Source organism: Sinohyriopsis cumingii, chromosome 19 (genome assembly GCF_028554795.1).
Source record: "Sinohyriopsis cumingii isolate HCF-2022 chromosome 19, ASM2855479v2, whole genome shotgun sequence".
Taxonomy (NCBI): Eukaryota; Metazoa; Mollusca; class Bivalvia; order Unionida; family Unionidae; genus Sinohyriopsis; species Sinohyriopsis cumingii.
Window position 1 is genome coordinate 58,985,923 of NC_142979.1, and position 19,357 is coordinate 59,005,279.

General features: G+C 34.7%; 1 protein-coding gene across 1 annotated transcript in view; it reads right to left on the bottom strand.

The window, feature by feature from the left end:
• Positions 1-6,346: 6,346 nt before the first annotated feature.
• The window catches only part of LOC149775781 (uncharacterized), a 92,304-nt gene continuing 79,293 nt past the window's right edge, over positions 6,347-19,357 (bottom strand). Inside the window, exon 17 of the mRNA XM_089944129.1 lies at positions 6,347-19,286. Within this exon, the coding sequence (XP_089800255.1) occupies positions 19,280-19,286 (7 nt within the window). The 3' untranslated portion in view covers positions 6,347-19,279. The remainder of the gene's footprint in view (positions 19,287-19,357) is intronic.

A 19,357-nucleotide genomic window follows, 5' to 3' on the forward strand; every position in this document is an offset into this window, starting at 1 on the left:
AAAAATGATGAGGAAGGTGAATTGATCAGTTTGTTAGACCAAATGGTGAAATATATCGAACAGGATATCTCCACGACGAGATGAAAAATCTTGCGGAGAAGTTTTTAGAGTGCAAGCACTCCACGGAAAATACTGACAAATTACTAACTAATTGTTTTACCGCTCCATCTGTTGCGGCTCATTTCGCTAGAGAAAAAAAATTATGGAAACCAACACGATTTGATTTACTCGAGGATGTACGCGCAAGTTGCGTCGAATACGGACACGGCGGATTGTGGAATACCAAGTATAATTACAATGATGTTATTTCGGTTGATATGGTTGCATGTTATCCAGGAAGTTTTCTAGGATACGGAGATTGTTCTGTGTACTTTAAAAGATTTGGTCACCCTACAAACGAGATGACGCGAGTGGCAATTAATGGACCATTACCTGATTTTGATCTGACTGGATTCGCTTGTGTTGAATCATTCGAGTTTAACGAAGATCTTCACAAGATTTGTTATGTTTGGTTTGGCAGACATTTTTGTGAAAAACGTTGGGCGCCTATAGTTTTATTACGATATATGCTAGATTGTGCGATACTGACATCGTTGGTGGTTAGTGAGGCAATTATATCATATCACGCGCAGACCGAAGTTTGGTTGCCCATGCCAGGTTATATCAATCTCGATGAAGTTATTAAGGAATTTAAGGAAAAATGTCCTGATGTTTCCGAAGATGACATTATCAAAGAAGCTCCTAAAATTCTCGAGATTAAACTTAAAACCGCAAAAGATCTCGGTAGAAGAATTATAGGTAAATTTACTCAAGGTGGTGCATATGATCATAAAAGACATCACACACGATTAATTCTAGATGATGCCGAGTACGATTTTATAATCGCTGATACAACAGCGAGAAATATATTTGTAAATCGAGAAAGTGTTTATTTATCCGACGGAACAAAATTGGGTACGATCGTTAGTTACATAAATGATATCTCCCCACAGTATACTCATCTAAGATCTTCCATGTTGGCTTATGTTTCTATAAATTTATTATCGATGATTAATAGATTTCCTGAGATCGCAGTCAGAGTCGCAACAGATTCGTTTTATATTTCGAGTAAATATTTAGAATCTGTTATGAAATTTACAAGTAATGATGAACGATGGAGTTCATGGAGAATAAAAAAGGAAATATCACACAATTATACAGAATCAGCAGATGTTCCAATGAGAGATTTTTATCGTAAGGGTAATAAAATATCAGAAATGTCGAAAGCGCCGCCGGTGAGTGATCCAATAACTAGATATAAGACAGTATATCTCAATGGACCTGGTGGATGCGGCAAAACGACTCGAGCAATTAATATTTTTAGAAATTCAGATATGATCGTGCTGACACCCACACATAGTCTTGCACGCGAGATGAAACAACGGCAAGTACAATCGTGCACATATCAGTTTCTTTCGGTGGCGCGGGGATACATGGACTCCTGAACGAATGGGAGAAAAATGTATACCTAAAATAATTATTTGGGACGAGATATATACGGTGTCATTGGATACATTAAAAACGTTTCTTGATTGGTTGCTGACGAAAAATACTGCCATAATAATGTGTGGCGATCATGGTCAACCGCCGCCTTTTGTTGGACCATCTCCACATGATTGGTTAAAAAATTTCGTTGATTATTACGAAGAAATAGATGATGATCATGGAGCTCTCGATGCAAATTTAAAGGAATTTAAAAAATTAATCAGATTACAATCAAACAAAATTCAGTGTGAAATAATACGTGGAGTGATCTCAGAGACCTCAATGAGTGATTTTTTAAATGTATGGAGACCCACCGATTTGATAGTAGCAAGCAGAAAAATAATCAGAGACGATTTACAACAGCAGTTATTTCAGCTGCATAAAGAAAAATATTCAGAATTGCCTGTTCCGTTATGTTATAGACCATCAGATACACGAAAACAAAATATTAATGTTGATATTCCAGGACAGACTGAGAAGCAAAATCTCGTATTAAATGATATTGTCGCTGTTGATATCAGTGTAGTCGAAGATGCATTACGCGCTGACAAATCTTCATGGGTGTTGGGATACGCTATGACGATCCACTCGTCTCAGGGATTAACTATTTCTGACACACGAGTCTGGATTGTAGACGATCGTATCGACTGGTCAAATTTAGTCTATTTAGCGGTATCGAGGGTCAGAAAAATATCTCAATTACGTAGAATTATAATTCCTGAAATCGTTAATAAATTCAACGTCATCGATGATGATATAATAAGAAAAAAATGAATCGGATACAAACAATCTGATAAAAAAATAAACGCGACTTTGATCTTGATGTTGAATTTATTATTGAGTTAAAACAGCAGCAGAATAATCATTGCGCAAGTTGCAATTGTATAATGCTGTGGAGGTATTCGAGTAATGATTCAAGCCAATTTACCGTAGACAGAAAAGATAATAGTCGCGGTCATACACGAGAAAATGTGATGTTGACCTGTCTCGAGTGTAATTGACGTAGAGGCGCTAGTTAAGTGATCGCGGTGGTAGTTGTGTATCCTTGGGGATTATTTGTAGTTGTTCACGTGTAAATCCACGTTGAGGAGCAGCCGAATCTAATCTGTAGATTGCAGGTCTACCTGAGGATCTTGTCACGGTGGATATTTTGCGTGTGGTAACACTCCAAATAGGATCAGTCGCTCTCGATTTACCACCTTCAAGTTCACCCGGTTCATATAAATATCTAACTATAACATCACCCAATATTTTTTGTTCTTCAACATCTTTTCGTTGTGTTGGCATATTTTTTTTTTGTAATTGCATTAATGGGTTTCATGTTGGTTGTTCGTGTAATCTCATTATTTAATGCAGTTATCACGCTTGGCAATCTTGCAACCCATTCGCGAGATCTTTTATCTTGAATAAATTCCTTCGCGTATTGATATCCAAATAACCGCTCAGCAAGTGTTCGATTAAATCGCTCAACAATTGCCTGATCACGATGAATTGCAGTATGTCCTCGTCGTATTTTGGTATTATGTCGTTTCATCAGCGATGATACTGGACCAAGAAATTACTTACCAGGATCAACCTGTAGTAGCTTTGGCCATCGCAGACCACCTCGTTGATAAATTCGTTCAAACGCATCGGCTAATTCAGATGATGTTTTCGTTGATAGCGGCTCTGCCTCTTTATACCTACTTGCAACATCAACAACGGTTAGCGCGTATTTGTATGTTTTTCTGCGTACAGTATCATGTGGTAAAAACAGAATATCTGCTTGATGAACTTCATTAGGAACATTAACATCGAAATACGCGTACTCAATTCGTTTCGGTGGTGGTAGATAAATTTGCCATATTGCTTGTTTGGATAACCACGCTTTAGCAGTAAAATGTTTAACCGCTGCTGCATCAGCAAGTTTACCAATTGCTGCTTTGCCTCTCCAGTATCCTCTTGGTGAATAATAAATTAATTCCATTATATATTACCAGATCCTAATACGAGTTTACCTTTCATCGCAGATCTTACCAACCAATTAGCTAATTTTTCTTTGATATTTTTATTTTTTATAGAATCTAGCGCATGAATTAATTTTACATCTGCAATATGCCTATCTTGTAGATTTTTACTTTTATAAGCTACATCATGAGCGTGACAAGCTCGATCAATAGTGTTTACTGGTTCCTCGCCTGGTTTTGGTTGATCTTGATTATCAAGTCTGATATCAAGTCTGGTACCAGGACCGCAATAAGTATTTAGCCCATGGGGCACCTGGAAACTTTGACATCAAATTAGCAATATCACCACCGCGCTTATTAGGTAAAAATGAAAAAAAAATTCTACCGCACACAGAACATTTTCCACCATACGCTATTTTTTTTATTTTTTGTCGTAACCGTAGCTAAATTAGTAGTTGGAGTTTTAACTTTACAGCGTAAACAATATAAATTCATGTTATAAAATATATGGATATAATTGATTTCTCAGCGACAAGAAAACGAGAACCTGTTAAGCATCATCCTGCACTACCCAATTCCATCAGAATGATTATCATAGGACCATCTGGATCGGGTAAGACGCAGTTATTACTTAATCTGATAATGAGATGGTTGAAATGGGATAAATTATATTTAGTAGCACCATCCGCTGATGATCACCGATGTTATGATGTACTTAAAGATTTCAATGAAAACGCAAGATTACTGGACGAAGGTAATGATGTTATAGAGTTTATAACCGATATTGATGAAGCACCGTCCGTTGATGTTTTAGACGGATTTATTAATAATTTAGTTGTAGACGATGATGTGATGCTAGATAAACAATCAAATCCAGCCAGAATAATTTCTTGCGGCAGACAAAAAAATACAGATGTGATCTATGTTACTCAACGATATACACAAATACCAAAAGTGATCAGGGACAACTGCAATATTTTAGTTGTGTTTAATGGTGTAGACACACACACGCTGCGAAATATTCATCAAACTTGGTGTGGTGGTGACATGGATTATAATAAATTCAGAAATTTCTTTTCACGAGTGCAAGCTACTCTGCATGGATTTATAACAATAAATCTACATGATCCAAGAACAAGATATCGTGTGGGTCTTGATAAAATCTTTTAACGTTTCTGATTTTAAAATTAATAGCAGCAGAGAGGGCGCCTACCAATGTTGGTCGTCCATGGAAATTAAACAAAAAATAAACAAACACGTAGAGTACTTTATTTTTCAGCTACCTTTTCGAACTAAGGTTTTATTGATGCGGTTGGTTTCAACAAAAATAAAAACCTCCCAGGAAACGTTTATTTGTAAAAATCTGGACCTTTCTACGAGATGATTTTAGTTTTGTTTATTTTTTTGTCGGAATTCTTGGGTCTGTTCGCCCACTCTGCTGCTACAGCAGAACAAAAAAATTCTGAATCGATGGATATTCGGGAGACTCACTGAACAATGCCAGTTCAACAGCGAGATCTTAAAACTAGCGCCACCTGGCGATGGTAATGGCAGCTAATGTGCAAGTGTTATTGCCATATGTCAGTATATAGAGACTCACGGTACTAATTCAGTTTGCATAGTTTGGTTTGGTGCTTTATGGCACAGCAACGCATGTACATTTAGTGCAAAGGCAATTAGACTTCAGTGTCTTGCTCAAGAACACGCCACAGTAGAACTCCAAAGGTAAACCCATGCAAACACCATGATATTACAAATTCACTAACTTTCTTAATGCTCATGATCAGATCCGTTTCTCAGAACAGAACTATCCTTGATGCAAGCGAGTGTGTGGAGAACGCCATACGTCCTGTCATTGTTTCATACACATCTATTTGAAAACCATATTTTCAATTCTGCACCTAAAGAATCGGGTGATAATTTCAGTAAGCGGTGTTCCAAAGTCAAGTCTGTAAAAAAATACCGAAATTCCATCAATAAAACCAGGTCATTATTTTTTTTAGTTATAATAAAGATAAGCTCTCATAAGATTCATATAAAGCTCTATTTTATCTTCACCCATTTCTAGACTTTTTTTGTTGTTGGCAGGATTGGATTTTGTAGGTAGTAAACTTAAGTTCCTAATGTTAATAAGATCGGGAAATGTATTTTAAATGGAAATTACCAAAATCAAAACACTAACCTCAGTGTATCTGCCATATGACTAGCAGGATAGCTTGTCCTGACAGACCTTGTTAACCCATAAACCTGAACTTCTTTGTATTCCAGCCAATAAAATATGAAATCTGATGACATATTAGCAATATCTGCATGAACTTCAAAGGCATTTATGCCAAGTTGCTCTCTGACAAATCTGATTACAATAGAAGTACGTTTTCATGGATGAAACCGCAAACTACTACATGCAATATACGACTGTTGACGGAAGATAGAGTTTTTTTGTTCATTCTTAGGCAATATTAGCTTACCAATAATTGTCATTATTTATCTAATATGCTATCTTAGAATACTGAACATTAATAGTAACATTACCAAATAACTTTAACTATTTAGTATTATCAACAATACTGGCATAACAAGTGTTTCAGCCACCAACTTAACACCATTCCCAAAATTAAAACCTAAAATATAATAAACAAAGTTATGATTTTTTTTTCATGAAATCTGGTGATCATTGTTACCATAATATTACTGCATCAGCAGAGATCATTTATGGGATGTAAACATTCCAACATTTTAAGTGCGATCTGGTGACCATTTTTATCATAATACAATTGGATCATCACAGATCATTTACGGGAATGTAAACTTTCCATCACTGACAAATATTTGCCATCCTTTCCCTTGTAATGCAGAAAGAAAGAAGCAACAATATATCGGATTGCCATTTATTTAACATATACACTAAAATTTTTACAAAACATCTGTTTGTATGCCTCTTTTCTAAAACCATACAATAAATGTAAATTCATGAAAAAAGATACCTAGCATAAAATAAATTTAAAAAATTGAGATTTTTCAAGCAGCTAAAGAATAACATTCTTCCCGCATTAACTTGACATTCTGCAAATTGTACGATTGAAAAACATTTGTAATATTTCCATCATTGCAATCCAACTTTTTGTCATAAACAATTGAAAACTTTGATGCTACTGTGACTGACTGGTGATCTGCTGTGAAGCAGTGCCTTAGAGAAACTGTGACAGACTTGTGATCTGCTGTGAAGCAGTGCCTTAGACAAAAGTGATTTTAAAAAAATCAATACAATCTTCTAAAATGTGTTTTATTAGGTATGACAGTAATACAGTACAGCCTAGTCATATTTGTTACTGTACAGAACAGCTGAGAGTTAAATGTGTTGAATATTGCTGACAGTAAAATCTTAGAAGACAGATGACAGTCTAATGTTACAGACAGCTGACGATCAAATGTTACAGTACAGCTGACATTCAGCAGAGTTAAATGTGTTAGAATATTGCAGACAGTAAAATCTCTCTGAGGACAGCTGACAGTCAAATGTGTTAGAAGTCTGACAGTAAAATGATGCATTACTGTAGAACTCCAAATAGTATTATAATTACATAATGTAATAGGAATCCAAGACTCTCCTGGGCGTAACTGTGTGACACTGAGATGTATTACATTTACATAATCCATAACCATACTGGTCATAACTGTTACATTAAAGTGCATTACAACTCTATTATATGCTCATTTTGTTCTCTGTTAACTTTACATTGTCAGAATCGTGCAGTATTTTACGATATTGAACTAGCGTGCAATTCATATTGAATAAAGGAACTACATTCTATTGTAAACAAGCAATGGACGCAGACGCCAGCACTTTTGATTTATTTTATTTGTCTGTGGATGAAGTAAACCAACTGAATGAACTAAAACGGATGTTTCATGGACTGGCACATACCAGTTGCTTTGGCACATTCCTTGTTGACTTTTCGCTACAATGACAGAAACACAATTGCAGATGTCAACACACTCCTCCCTCGCAACTTCAATCCAATGTATTTCATGCAGAATTTGCACAGATGAATCCAGTCCATAATCACGAGATTTCGTAAAATCTACAAAAATACCAAAATCTATTCATTCCAGATCAAATGGAAAAGTTGTTGCAATGCACATTCATTCACAATATGAATCTAAATTTCAATTTTAAATAGAACAAAACTTCATTTTTTTTCAAAAGTTATGTGTAGCACACGATTAAGTTCAAATTTATCTGCGCAGAGTAATGTGCGCATTAATAATGTTGTTGTGTAATGATGAATATGTACTTGTGTATTTAGTTTGGAATACAGCATACATTCAGTTACTTTGTTTCTTGTAGTGTATTTTGTTTATATAATTAAGCCTAAGGTAGAATAAGAAAAATGAGCATATAATAAAAAGGTTACTGCATTTGTATGGGAAAATATGAACTTGTTTTGTCAGATGGATATACTGCACTCCCATGGTCGTGCAGTATTCCATCTGAAAAACTCATTCATATTTTCCCATACAAATGCAGTAACCTATAAATATAATTTAATGGGAATCCATGAAGATATTTTATCTAGCCATAACCACAGTACACTGAGATGTATTACAATTACATAATGTAATGGGAATCCATAAGCATACTGGCCATAACTGTGTTACATTGAGGTCTATTACAATTACATAATGTAACGGGAATCCATGACCATACTGACCATAACTGTTACACTAAGATGTATTACAATTACATAATGTAATGGGCATCTACGACCATACTGACCATAACTGTTACACTAAGATGTATTACAATTACATAATGTAATGGGAATCCATGACCATACTAGCCATAACCACATAACACTAAGATGTATTACAATTACATAATGTAATGGGAATCCATGACCATACTGGCCATAACTGTGTTACATCGAGGTCTATTACAACTACATAATTTAATGGGAATCTATGGTCATAACCATGTTACACCGAGGTCTATTATAATTACATTATGTGATGGGAATCTATGACCATACTGGCCACAACTGTGTTACATTGAGGTCTATTACAATTACATATTGTAATGGGAATCTATGGTCATAACAGTCATAACCATGTTACACTGAGGTCTATTATAATTACATTATGTGATGGGAATCTATTACCATACTGGCCATTACTGTGTTACATTGAGGTCTATTACAATTACATAATGTAATGAGAATCTTTGGTCATAACAGTCCTAACCCTGTAACACTGATGTCTATTACAATTACATTATATAATGGGAATCTATGGTCGTAACAGTCATAACCATGTTACACTGAGGTCTATTATAATACATTATGTGATGGGAATCTAGGAAATAAAACTGGTATCCCAAATTAAATTCAATAGCTCAAAGAAGGCACTTGCATGTTCTTAATAATTATTATTTTTCTGTAACCCATTGTTGTTGTTGTGTTTTGAGGAAAAGAAGAGATAAATTTTAATGGTATACTGTATAGTATAATTGTTTCAACAAGATCCTAACTATTGAACTTGTCTGCTTTGAGACTGGAGTTAAAAATTTCAAGGAACTACTTTCCAAGCAAAACAAGAACAGTAAAACTAGATGTGTACATAAAACACAGATGCCATACAATGACTAAAAATTGACTGAAACACATAACATAACCAAAACGTGATGGATGGACAGATAGACAAATGGATGGATGAGTGTAATAAATATAATCAGCACTATCATTATCATGGTGGGGTAAACGAAGAACATATTTTATTAAGCCATCTGTTTAAAGAAAACAATCTGATTTATCAAATACAACTTTCTGCTGGTGGTAAATAATCTAAGACCAACATTTTTCTGTCATAGTTATGATTATGCATAGTACTAGTAATAAATTCAACAATCTAGACGTTACCACATTTCATAAAGTCTACTAGAAAAACAAAGATGATAGATAACATCCATCTTCTACTGCAAGAGATGTTTTTCACCATCCAGGGGGACAATCTCTGCAATCAAAAGTAACTCTCAGAACTGGCTGCCATTATTTGTGCCAGAAACCAAGGACAATTTTCATAAAGTATAATCCTTCTGAGATAGGACTTACTTTATCAATGGTCAGGACAGTCGTTTCCAAGCACTCAGCCTTGGGACAATTGAACTTCAACAGTTACTTGTCACTTTCATCACTATACTTTATACAGGACACTTGTCACTGTCATCACAATACATTATACAGGAAACTTGTCACTGTCATCATACAACTGTTCCAGTGGCCTAGTGGTTAGAGTGTTTGCCTCGGATGCGGGAGGTAGTGGGTTCAATCCCTGGCTGAGTTATACCAAAGACTTACAAAAATGGTACTAACAGCTGCCTCGCTTGGGGTTCAGCATTAAGAGGTTAGTGTTAGGACTGGTCGGCCTGGTATCAGGATAATGTGACTGGGTGGGCCATCATGCTACATGTCTGTGGCATGATGTCCCAGTGATAGACATCACTATAAACTGTCACACTGAAGACATTGTAGCGAAATGACTGAAATTTTTTTAAAGCTACGTTAAAAATCCAAATCACACACACACACACTCACTGTCATCACTATACTTTATACAGGACACTTGTAAATTACACTACATATGATCTTAATAACATTATAGGCACCCAAGGCAAGCTTGATCGAAAATCGGTACTAGACCATGCAAATATGTTCAAGTGATGACAGTGAGTCTAAAATCCTTCTAATGCACAACCCTTAGATAAAATACACTGCATAATACAAATAAAGGCCTGTAACTTTAAAAAATTGCAGTTTTACACACCTCGCCTTCTATTTCTTAACAATTCTGACAATGTCATTTTTCAATAATCTGTAAGCCAATTTAATGCAGATATGTTCTGCTTTCCAATAAGGTATCACACATCTTTACAAATTTGATATCTTGGAAGTTAAAAATGAGAATGTCACAATTTTATGGGTTTTCATATGGTCAAGTTTGCCCGTGGTCACTGGTATTTTCAAGACAGTGCTACTTTATTGAAACACTGTCATGCCAAAGTGAAGCCACCAACAAATATATCTGTATACAATTACTTTTCATGCTGCCTACCTGTATTTGAAAGAAGACATTTCTAACATCTCCACAACTTTTGCCAACTTTTGTACAAAGTAATCCATTTCAGTAAAATCTCCATTTCTGACTAAACTACTCAAAGATCCATTTCAAATGGAAGATTTCTGACTAACCAAAAAATAATCAGAAAATTAGTATGTTATCATCCTGATTAAATTATAACTAATCAACTCTTTTCTCAACATGATGTGCTTTATAAATAGATTACAATGGCATTTGTTGCGCGAAAGTTGGTGGAAGATGACAGCAGTACTTAAAATGTCTTGAAAATTGGGTGGCCCTAGTAATGACCCAACTAAAAAATCAAATTTTATTATATACTGTGGTTTCTAACCTATCACTAGCCTTAACTTGATGGAGGGGAAAATTTCTCCAAATTAAAATGGTGCCAAGATTACTGAACAGTGACACTGTAAATGCAATTATGAAATCAAGAGCAATTTCTCGATTTACTATACAAAGCTTGTCTCTTTTAACGTTTTATGTAACGGGTCAGAGTAAACCTAGTGTCTTTACTCCGAAAATAACGTTTTCATGATCTGGAACAATTTCAGTATTAAGTTTGCACTGCATACAGCATATGTGCAAACAACAAAGTCAGCTTCCTTTGCAGCATGTTCCGCACTGATAATAAGAAGGCCAAAGAAGTAAAAGTAATTAATAATTAGTGCACTGGCTATTAAACACTGTCAAACTTTGTCATTTGTCAAGGGTACAAGAAGCACACAAATTTATTCTGAAGATGAGAATCGGCATTTAATCAGCCAAGAGATGATGTACGTACTAAAGTCTTCATTAGCACAGACAATTTGTACCTGGTCTTGACGAGAGGATGTTTTTATCCTAAGCTTTATATGACTATCTCTTATAGTTACTAGCACACCGGAATAGATCACCATTTTTTGTGCCTGATTCCATGTAACATTTTTGTACATCACAATAATTTGTCAGAATGAAGGGACTACTAATGGATATGATCTCTCATTGTGGCCATGATAATGAAAATACAAAATTTGAAGGTTGGTGCAATTTTTTTCTAAACTGAAATTATGGTTTTCAAAAAAAAAAAACTGAATAAGACTGCTGGTACAAACTAATTTTGCATAAACAAATGAATGTTATATACATAATAAAACTCTCTTAAAGACAACTTTTTAAAAGTACATACAAAATCGTTTTGTCAGACCTTTGTTTTTGGCAAGACCTTTGTGTCTAAGAAATTATTTTATAGTTCCTGTGACGGATATTAAAACATCAATGAAACTTCAGTAATTATGTTTAAAATGTACATACAATTTAACAAATTTAAATCCTTGCCTGCCACTACTTTAACCTAGAGGAAGCATCATTTCCAGTCTTCTGAAGAACGCAGAGTTCCGAAGCAGCTGTTGTACCCCAAGCAGAATGAAATAGACCGCTCATAACTATCACAGACATGCCGACTACTGAAGCAATTTCAAGCCTTTGTATAACCGTAATCAGCAGTATTCTTCAAATTCACACTGACATCAAAAAACATATTAACACACCTCTCACTGTATGTACTAGTGACTTGGGAAGAAGTTGCTTTATTCATTCCTCAACCTTAAATGCAGGTAAAATGTACATCCTTACAAGAATCATGTCCTTACAAAGAAAAGACTAACAATCTCAGTGATCATGACTTTCAACTGTTTAACCCATGTATCACAGGAATTATTCATGTTCCCTTACAAACTATGGTGCCATGTCTGACGAAATAAGATCTGCATGTAAATAAGATATATACAGTTGTTTAAAAACATAAAAACAATTAGACAAATATTTATTGAACATGGATGTCCAACCACACTACCTGAAAAATCTCAACACACAATTTGATCAACATGACAGACAGATGGACATAAGTAACATTATATGATCTACCATTGTTGTGGCTTGGCATTAAAAATGTTCCTTGGCAAAACTCAAGATCTGTGGAAAGCAGATAAAACCACAATTTTCTGTCAATATTTATGCTAAGCAAGGCACAACTCTCTTAAGTTTGTTTACGTATTTTAATAACTTTAAAAGCAGGTTTCCCAAAAACTACTAGAAGCAAAATTTTCCTGGACTTTTCATTACCAAAAGCAAATTTTCACTGACGAGAAGTTTCATGTCAAACATGGACAAACTTCCCATTGTCAAATTTTTAAACGGAAATGAAAGTATTTCTCCCATTATAAGCCATATTTGATAAGACCACACACACACACACACACACACCAATTAACATGGCTTATCTTACTATGTGGTGAGATACAATTAACTGGTTTCTTTTCTACCTGAAATCAGCAGAAACTATTCACTCTTGTAAAACTTGACTATGATTCATACAAACCCATACTTATTTTTCAAAGACTTTCAATGTTTTCAAGGAATATTTTTACTAATGGAAATATGGAAACTGAACTGTCTCAAAAAGTTACTTTATCACTTCATAAATAGGTAAAAAAAAAAGAGGGAACACATAACTGATTAGTGTGAAGCTAGAGTAAATGGACATTTCTCTACCTGGTAACTACCTGCATCATTTGATCCACCCAATTTTATCCCACTTCATGCATTATCAATTCATTACTTTTGGAAACTATTTAACAATTGTTCTGAATTTAAAAAGCAACATATTTTATACTCTTTTAATATTTTGTATTCTCTAGGACAAATTTATATAGTTTTATAGAAATATTAAAGGAGTCTATCAAGAAATTCAGGGCAGAAAACAATTTTTCAAATTCAAAACATTTTCAAGGAAAAGCCTCAAATTCAAGGAATTTTCAAGGTTGTATGAACCATGTGGACTCTACCAACCTCAAGGACTTTTGAAGAATGATCCATTCACTAATAAGGAAGCCATTTAAAATTGGTATTTTTCTCATTGAAATGAGAGTAATGTAAATGGTACATTATCTATTCAACCTTCTTTTAAAAATAGTTCTTTACTTTGATAACTGTAATGACTGTACAGAAACCATTTTTTCCCTTTCAATCACAGTGACCTTGACCATCCACTCTTTGTTCTCAAAATTGATTTGCTTCTTCTAACCCCATCTTCATGCTATCCACAAAGTTTGGGTCAGGTCTGTGAGGTTCTTGTTGTTGTTATAGGGTTTAACATCATTTTTAAGCACAAGATAGGCTATACATGACGGCCAGTATAAATGGTGGAGGAAGAACCCAGGAAAACCCCCAGAAAGAACCACTGACCCACAAGAAGCTACTGGCAAGCTTTCTTATGTACCCACATTGGTCAAGCCCAAGACTTGAACCCACGCAGACAGTGGTGAGATGGAAATGATCCGTAATGGTGAGCACTTTAGACCACTCGGGGCTCTGGTCTGTGAGGTGGAACCAATGTTATTGTTTGGAAACCATTTCTCCTTTTTACGTAATAGTGACCATTGTCTCTAATCTCTAAGCTTCTCACTTACCCCAAGTGCATGCAATCCAACACATTTTGTACAGACATATGACATAGAACTAATGCTATAGTGTTGAAACAATCTTTATTCTTTCAGTAACAGTAACTGTCACCATGAACTGTGTCCTTAACTGTCACCATGAACTGTGTCCTTTTCATCACAAAATCAAAAGGCTTCTTCCTTATCCCAAGTGCAAGTCAGCCATAAAATTTGGTTAAACTGTGGATGGTGAATAACTCATTATTAAGCAGACACCATATTTCCTCTTTCAGTCTGACTGATCTTGCCCATGACGTGTTGGTCATGATATTGATAGACTTCTTTGCTATCACAAGTGCAAGCCATCCTCAAAGTTTTCTAACTGTATAGCTAGTGGAATTACTTGTTGCTGTGCAGAAACAATATATGTTACAGACTGATGGATGACTGGACAATATCATAGCAAATATACACTCCACCTTATACTGGTCATATAAAAATTTTGATTATTAATAGAATATATTTCAAATGTAAAAATTTCACGAAAATTGAACAAGAAACATCACAACTAAGAGCGAACAAAAAAGCACAAGTACTCCTTTCAATTCTGATGCAAAATATAACTGGCAGCCATGTCAGTCAAACTCCTTTCAGATAAAAAGGCAAACAGCAGATGCTATCTATACCCATTTTATTATGACTATTAAGCTTTTTTCATTAGTGATGACCCTACTTTTCAGACAAGCATATTATAAACACACTGGACTATTTCAAGCATCAAGGAAAATACTCTGACTTTATTTTATGGTTTAAAATACCTTGTTCCAACTCATGTGATCCAGTGGAATACTATGGCAAAATGGCATCATGGACAAAACTGCCAGTAAAACAGGATCAGATTATTAGGAACTGACAGGATTTCGACAAACATGGACTCATAAAAACACATTCTAACAAATCAATAAAAGTTTGGAATCAGCTGAGCAAACAACCAATTTATAGCAAATTCAATGATATAAAATTGACAAAAATACTCTAAGCACAGTTGGCTGCTGAAGGCTATACATTACATGATGACAAAAAGTAAGATATTGACTATAAACCATCAAAACTTGTTTGTAACTTAAGCAAATCCATTTACAATGTACCATAAAATGGTCTAAAGTGAATATGGCTTTCAAAATACCATATCACTTGAACACAAAAATCTTTAAACACAATCAGATGAGCTATTAGCAGTGGATACATCAGAATGGGATCAGCAATCTACAATTTACTCAGGAAAACTTTAAACAGCTGAAATTCTGTAGGACATACATAAGATTGTTATTAAAAAATGGTCATTTAGGGGTCATAACTTGTCTAAACGAAATGGAATGCTAGAAGTGCAATTCATTCAAGGTCTCTCTTTGGCTGAAATATGATATTCATCAGTAATGTTAGGACTGTGGGCAATCAGGAGTAATAAAATCATATTCACAATGTGGAACAATGAATAAAATTCAAGTTTTCATGAATATACAACCACCTGCCAAATCAGGTTGAAATCCAGCAAAGTTCAGTAAACCTTTATTGTGGAAACCAGGTTGGCTATCAGGGGCCATAACTCCTGTAAATGACACCATGGAATGTGGGAAATGACTACTTTTCATTTTTCAAAAACCTGAAGCCACATGTCAAATTTATTTGAAATCCAACAATTTTGTCAAATCTATTATGCAAAAACCAAAGACAGGAAGATGAGCAATCAGGGGCCATAACTCTTCTTAACCAATGTCATGATCTATCAGGGGCTATAACTCTTCTTAACCAAAGTGAAGATAAATCATGGGCCACAACTCTTCTTCACCAATGTCATGAGCAATCAGGAATCATAATTCTTCTCAACCAAAAAGATGAGCAATCAGGGGGCCATAACTCTTCCTAACCAAAGTGATGAGCAAATAGGGGGCCATAATTCTTCTTAACCAAAGTGATGAACAGTCATGGGCTACAACTCTTGTTAACTAAAGTCAAGAATAATCAGGATGCCATAATTCTTCTTAACAAGACACGAGTAAGGCACATGCTAGTATGTTTCAAGATTCATGCCAAAATGAAACACAGCCATTTGTATGGTTTTTCGAGTTATCTCATGTGAAAATATAAGTTAACTGTTGAAGACCATAATTCGATTTAAAACCAAACCTATAAAAGTACACTGAATTGCATCAGAATAGGCTGAATAAGTTATTGAGCTATGCAGGTAACAAGAATCTGATATAGTACCAATTTTAACAATGATGGAAAAGGTGCAAATAACCTCATCAAAATTGATCTGAAATGAAAAAAACTTTAAACAGAACATCTACATGTAATAGAAAATTTACCTACCAATATGGCATCCAATTATGTGTAAGGTCACAGTTTATGTTGGTTATAAATGACTAGGTAGACAGATGGATTGACTGACTAGATCGATAGAAAAGGTGATTAATGAAGAGCTCCTGTATGTTTATTGTCAAGAGCTCTAATAAAATCCGTTTGTAAATTTGCTTACTAATCTATTTAGAAAATTAATCATGTCACATGTACCTGGCAAAATTTTAACCTGCATCTGGATACCACTATTATTCATGTTTGATATTAAGATAAAAAAGGCCATTGTAGGTTTATTTCAAACATGATGATCTATATTTTCTTCATTTTCCAAAGCAGAGAACATTCAAATTATTTTTGAATTGATTTAAAAAAATCGGAATGTAAAAAATAATGTTGTAAGAAGCCTCCTCCAAATCCCATTATTTATTTTAATGTAAAATGCAAACAAGTCAGTTATATCAAAATGATGTCCAGTGCCAATGCTAGCTCACTGAAACAATCTTTTTAAAATTTTGACAAAAATCAAATCTTCAACATTGCACCACTAAATAATGATGCAAGCAATCTTCCGCCTTAAATAAACTGGCTCAGCCAATTTCATAGCAGCTATGTATGAACAGCTTCTTTCATTTAATGTCCTAACAGGCAATTGTTCTAGACATAAATAGTGTTAAAACTAAATCCTAGCACATAAGCAATGACGAATATTAGCCGATATCTACTAAAACATATAAAATAGTGATTGTATGTCCAGTGGTTCCTCAACAGATCGCTGTTGAGTAGAGGAGCCATAAAATAATACAATATACAAGTAAGGTTACTTATATGTTAAATATAATAACTAGTTAACCCCAAAATGGTATCCATAATTATATGTTACAGGAGGGACCATGTTATAATGAGGTGTTTTACAGCATGGTTCCACTGCACCAGTAAGAGGCACAGTCAAGATGTCATTAGCCACCTCAATGAACAAATGACAATCAATCTTCATTTGCTGTTTTGATTTCATATCACCAAAGTGAGGCACAGTGATATCACTGGGCAGCATTAATGAATACAATGCTCAGGAAGTGAGGCACAGTGATATCACAGCACAGCATTAATACAATGCTCAAGGAGGCACAGCGATATCACTGAGCAGCATTAATCAATACAATGCTTAAGAACTGAGGTACAATGATATCACTGGGCAGCATTAATCAAAACAATGCTCAAGAACTGAGGTACAGTGATATCACAGCAGAGCATTAATACAATGCTCAAGAAGTGACGCACAGCGATATCACTGGGCAGCATTAATCAATACAATGCTCAAGAACTGAGGCACAGCGATATCACTGGGCAGCATAATCAACTGCTTTAAAATACTGTTAGATGATTTATTTAAAGATCAGCTTTGATAACATGAAGTGCATTTAAGCTACCAGTTTTTTTTAACTCTTGTTGGAAATAAAGACTTTACTCCATCATGAAATGATTCATTTAGGTGGCTAGGTGATAGATTCTTAAAATTTATTATATTAAGCCATTACTTAGACTGTTTTTCAGTTGCTAAATACACATTATTTTTGCCAACATATCCAAGGTTTTATTTCCAGAATATCCCTGAACATTCCACAATGCCCATTAATAAAACAGAGGTTAAATCTGTCTTCTAGTTTACATCAGCCTGTGTGAGCTGTAGGAAAATATTTACTACCGATTTACACATATTCGACTTTTACCAGAATGTCAGATTTATGCGAATATTAAGACTGAAGCAGACATACATAAAGTTTCCCTGGAATGTAATATATGCATAAATCAGGGATCTGCTATATTAGTATTCTATGGCACCTCAGCACAATAATGGCTATAAAGTGTCAATATAAAAGGTAATTTATGAAAAGAGTATGTTATTTATTATTAACTTCCATGAAGGGTAAGTATGACCCCTGGTCCGTTATTTTTTTTCTTAGAACTTAAGCTCAGGCTCAAAGTCTGAAGATTCTGACCCTCAGTAACAGTTATTAGAATAAACAAAGTCATGGAACATTCCAAAGATTTTTGTAAAACTTTGATTCCTACATCATACTGTTGCCACATATTGCCAAACTCAAGACAATATCTATTTAAGACCACAACAGCCAAAGTATCTAGTCCTCTCTGAATGTATTGTTGAGGCACATTACACTTATCTGTTGTTGATGTGGTCCAATCAATACATTAACAGAAGCATTACTAAGGCTCTAGGAACTGAACACAGCACATGAAATGTAATTCTCCTGCTGAGATATACCTGTGAATTGAGTAGAACTGCCAATGACCAAAGAGAATGGCACCATCAAGGTCATGCTTTATTTTGAATGTCTGTCTGTCTGTGGACACCTCATGCATACAATTTGCCAGTTGAAGCATACAAATTTTGCTATCTATCTGCTTATATTTGAAAAAGAAGGGTGGTGGGTGCATTGATTAAGCAGAATACTTTATTTAATTTTTAACAGATGTATATAAAGCATCATATCAAACATTTATCCACTAAAATGTCTTAAGAATATGGGGTCTGGAATTCTGAAGAAAATGTGCAAGTCTAAAAAATATGTGTCTGAATTTCATCAGTTCTATATCATTTTTGTTTCACCCTTACACATGTTTAACCCTTGCCAAGCTTCCCAGAGCCATACAACAACAGGATTCTTTTTTTCTCCAGCGCTAACTGTTGTAGAATCTATTGAAATACTGCACTATGCATGTATCCACCAAACAAGTTTATGTCACTGATCTTTCTTTTGTTTTGAACAAAAAATGTTCCAATTCTAATGAAAAAGAATTGACTTTGACCTTTAAGATATTCTTTTCTTTTGTGCAGTGACAACTGAAACCATTGTAATGTCTGGAGACAATGATCTGTCCTCAAATGCTGAAAAAGAAGAAAAAAAAACATTAACACAGTACATACTAAAAATATCTTTAACTTTCTTAATACAAGTT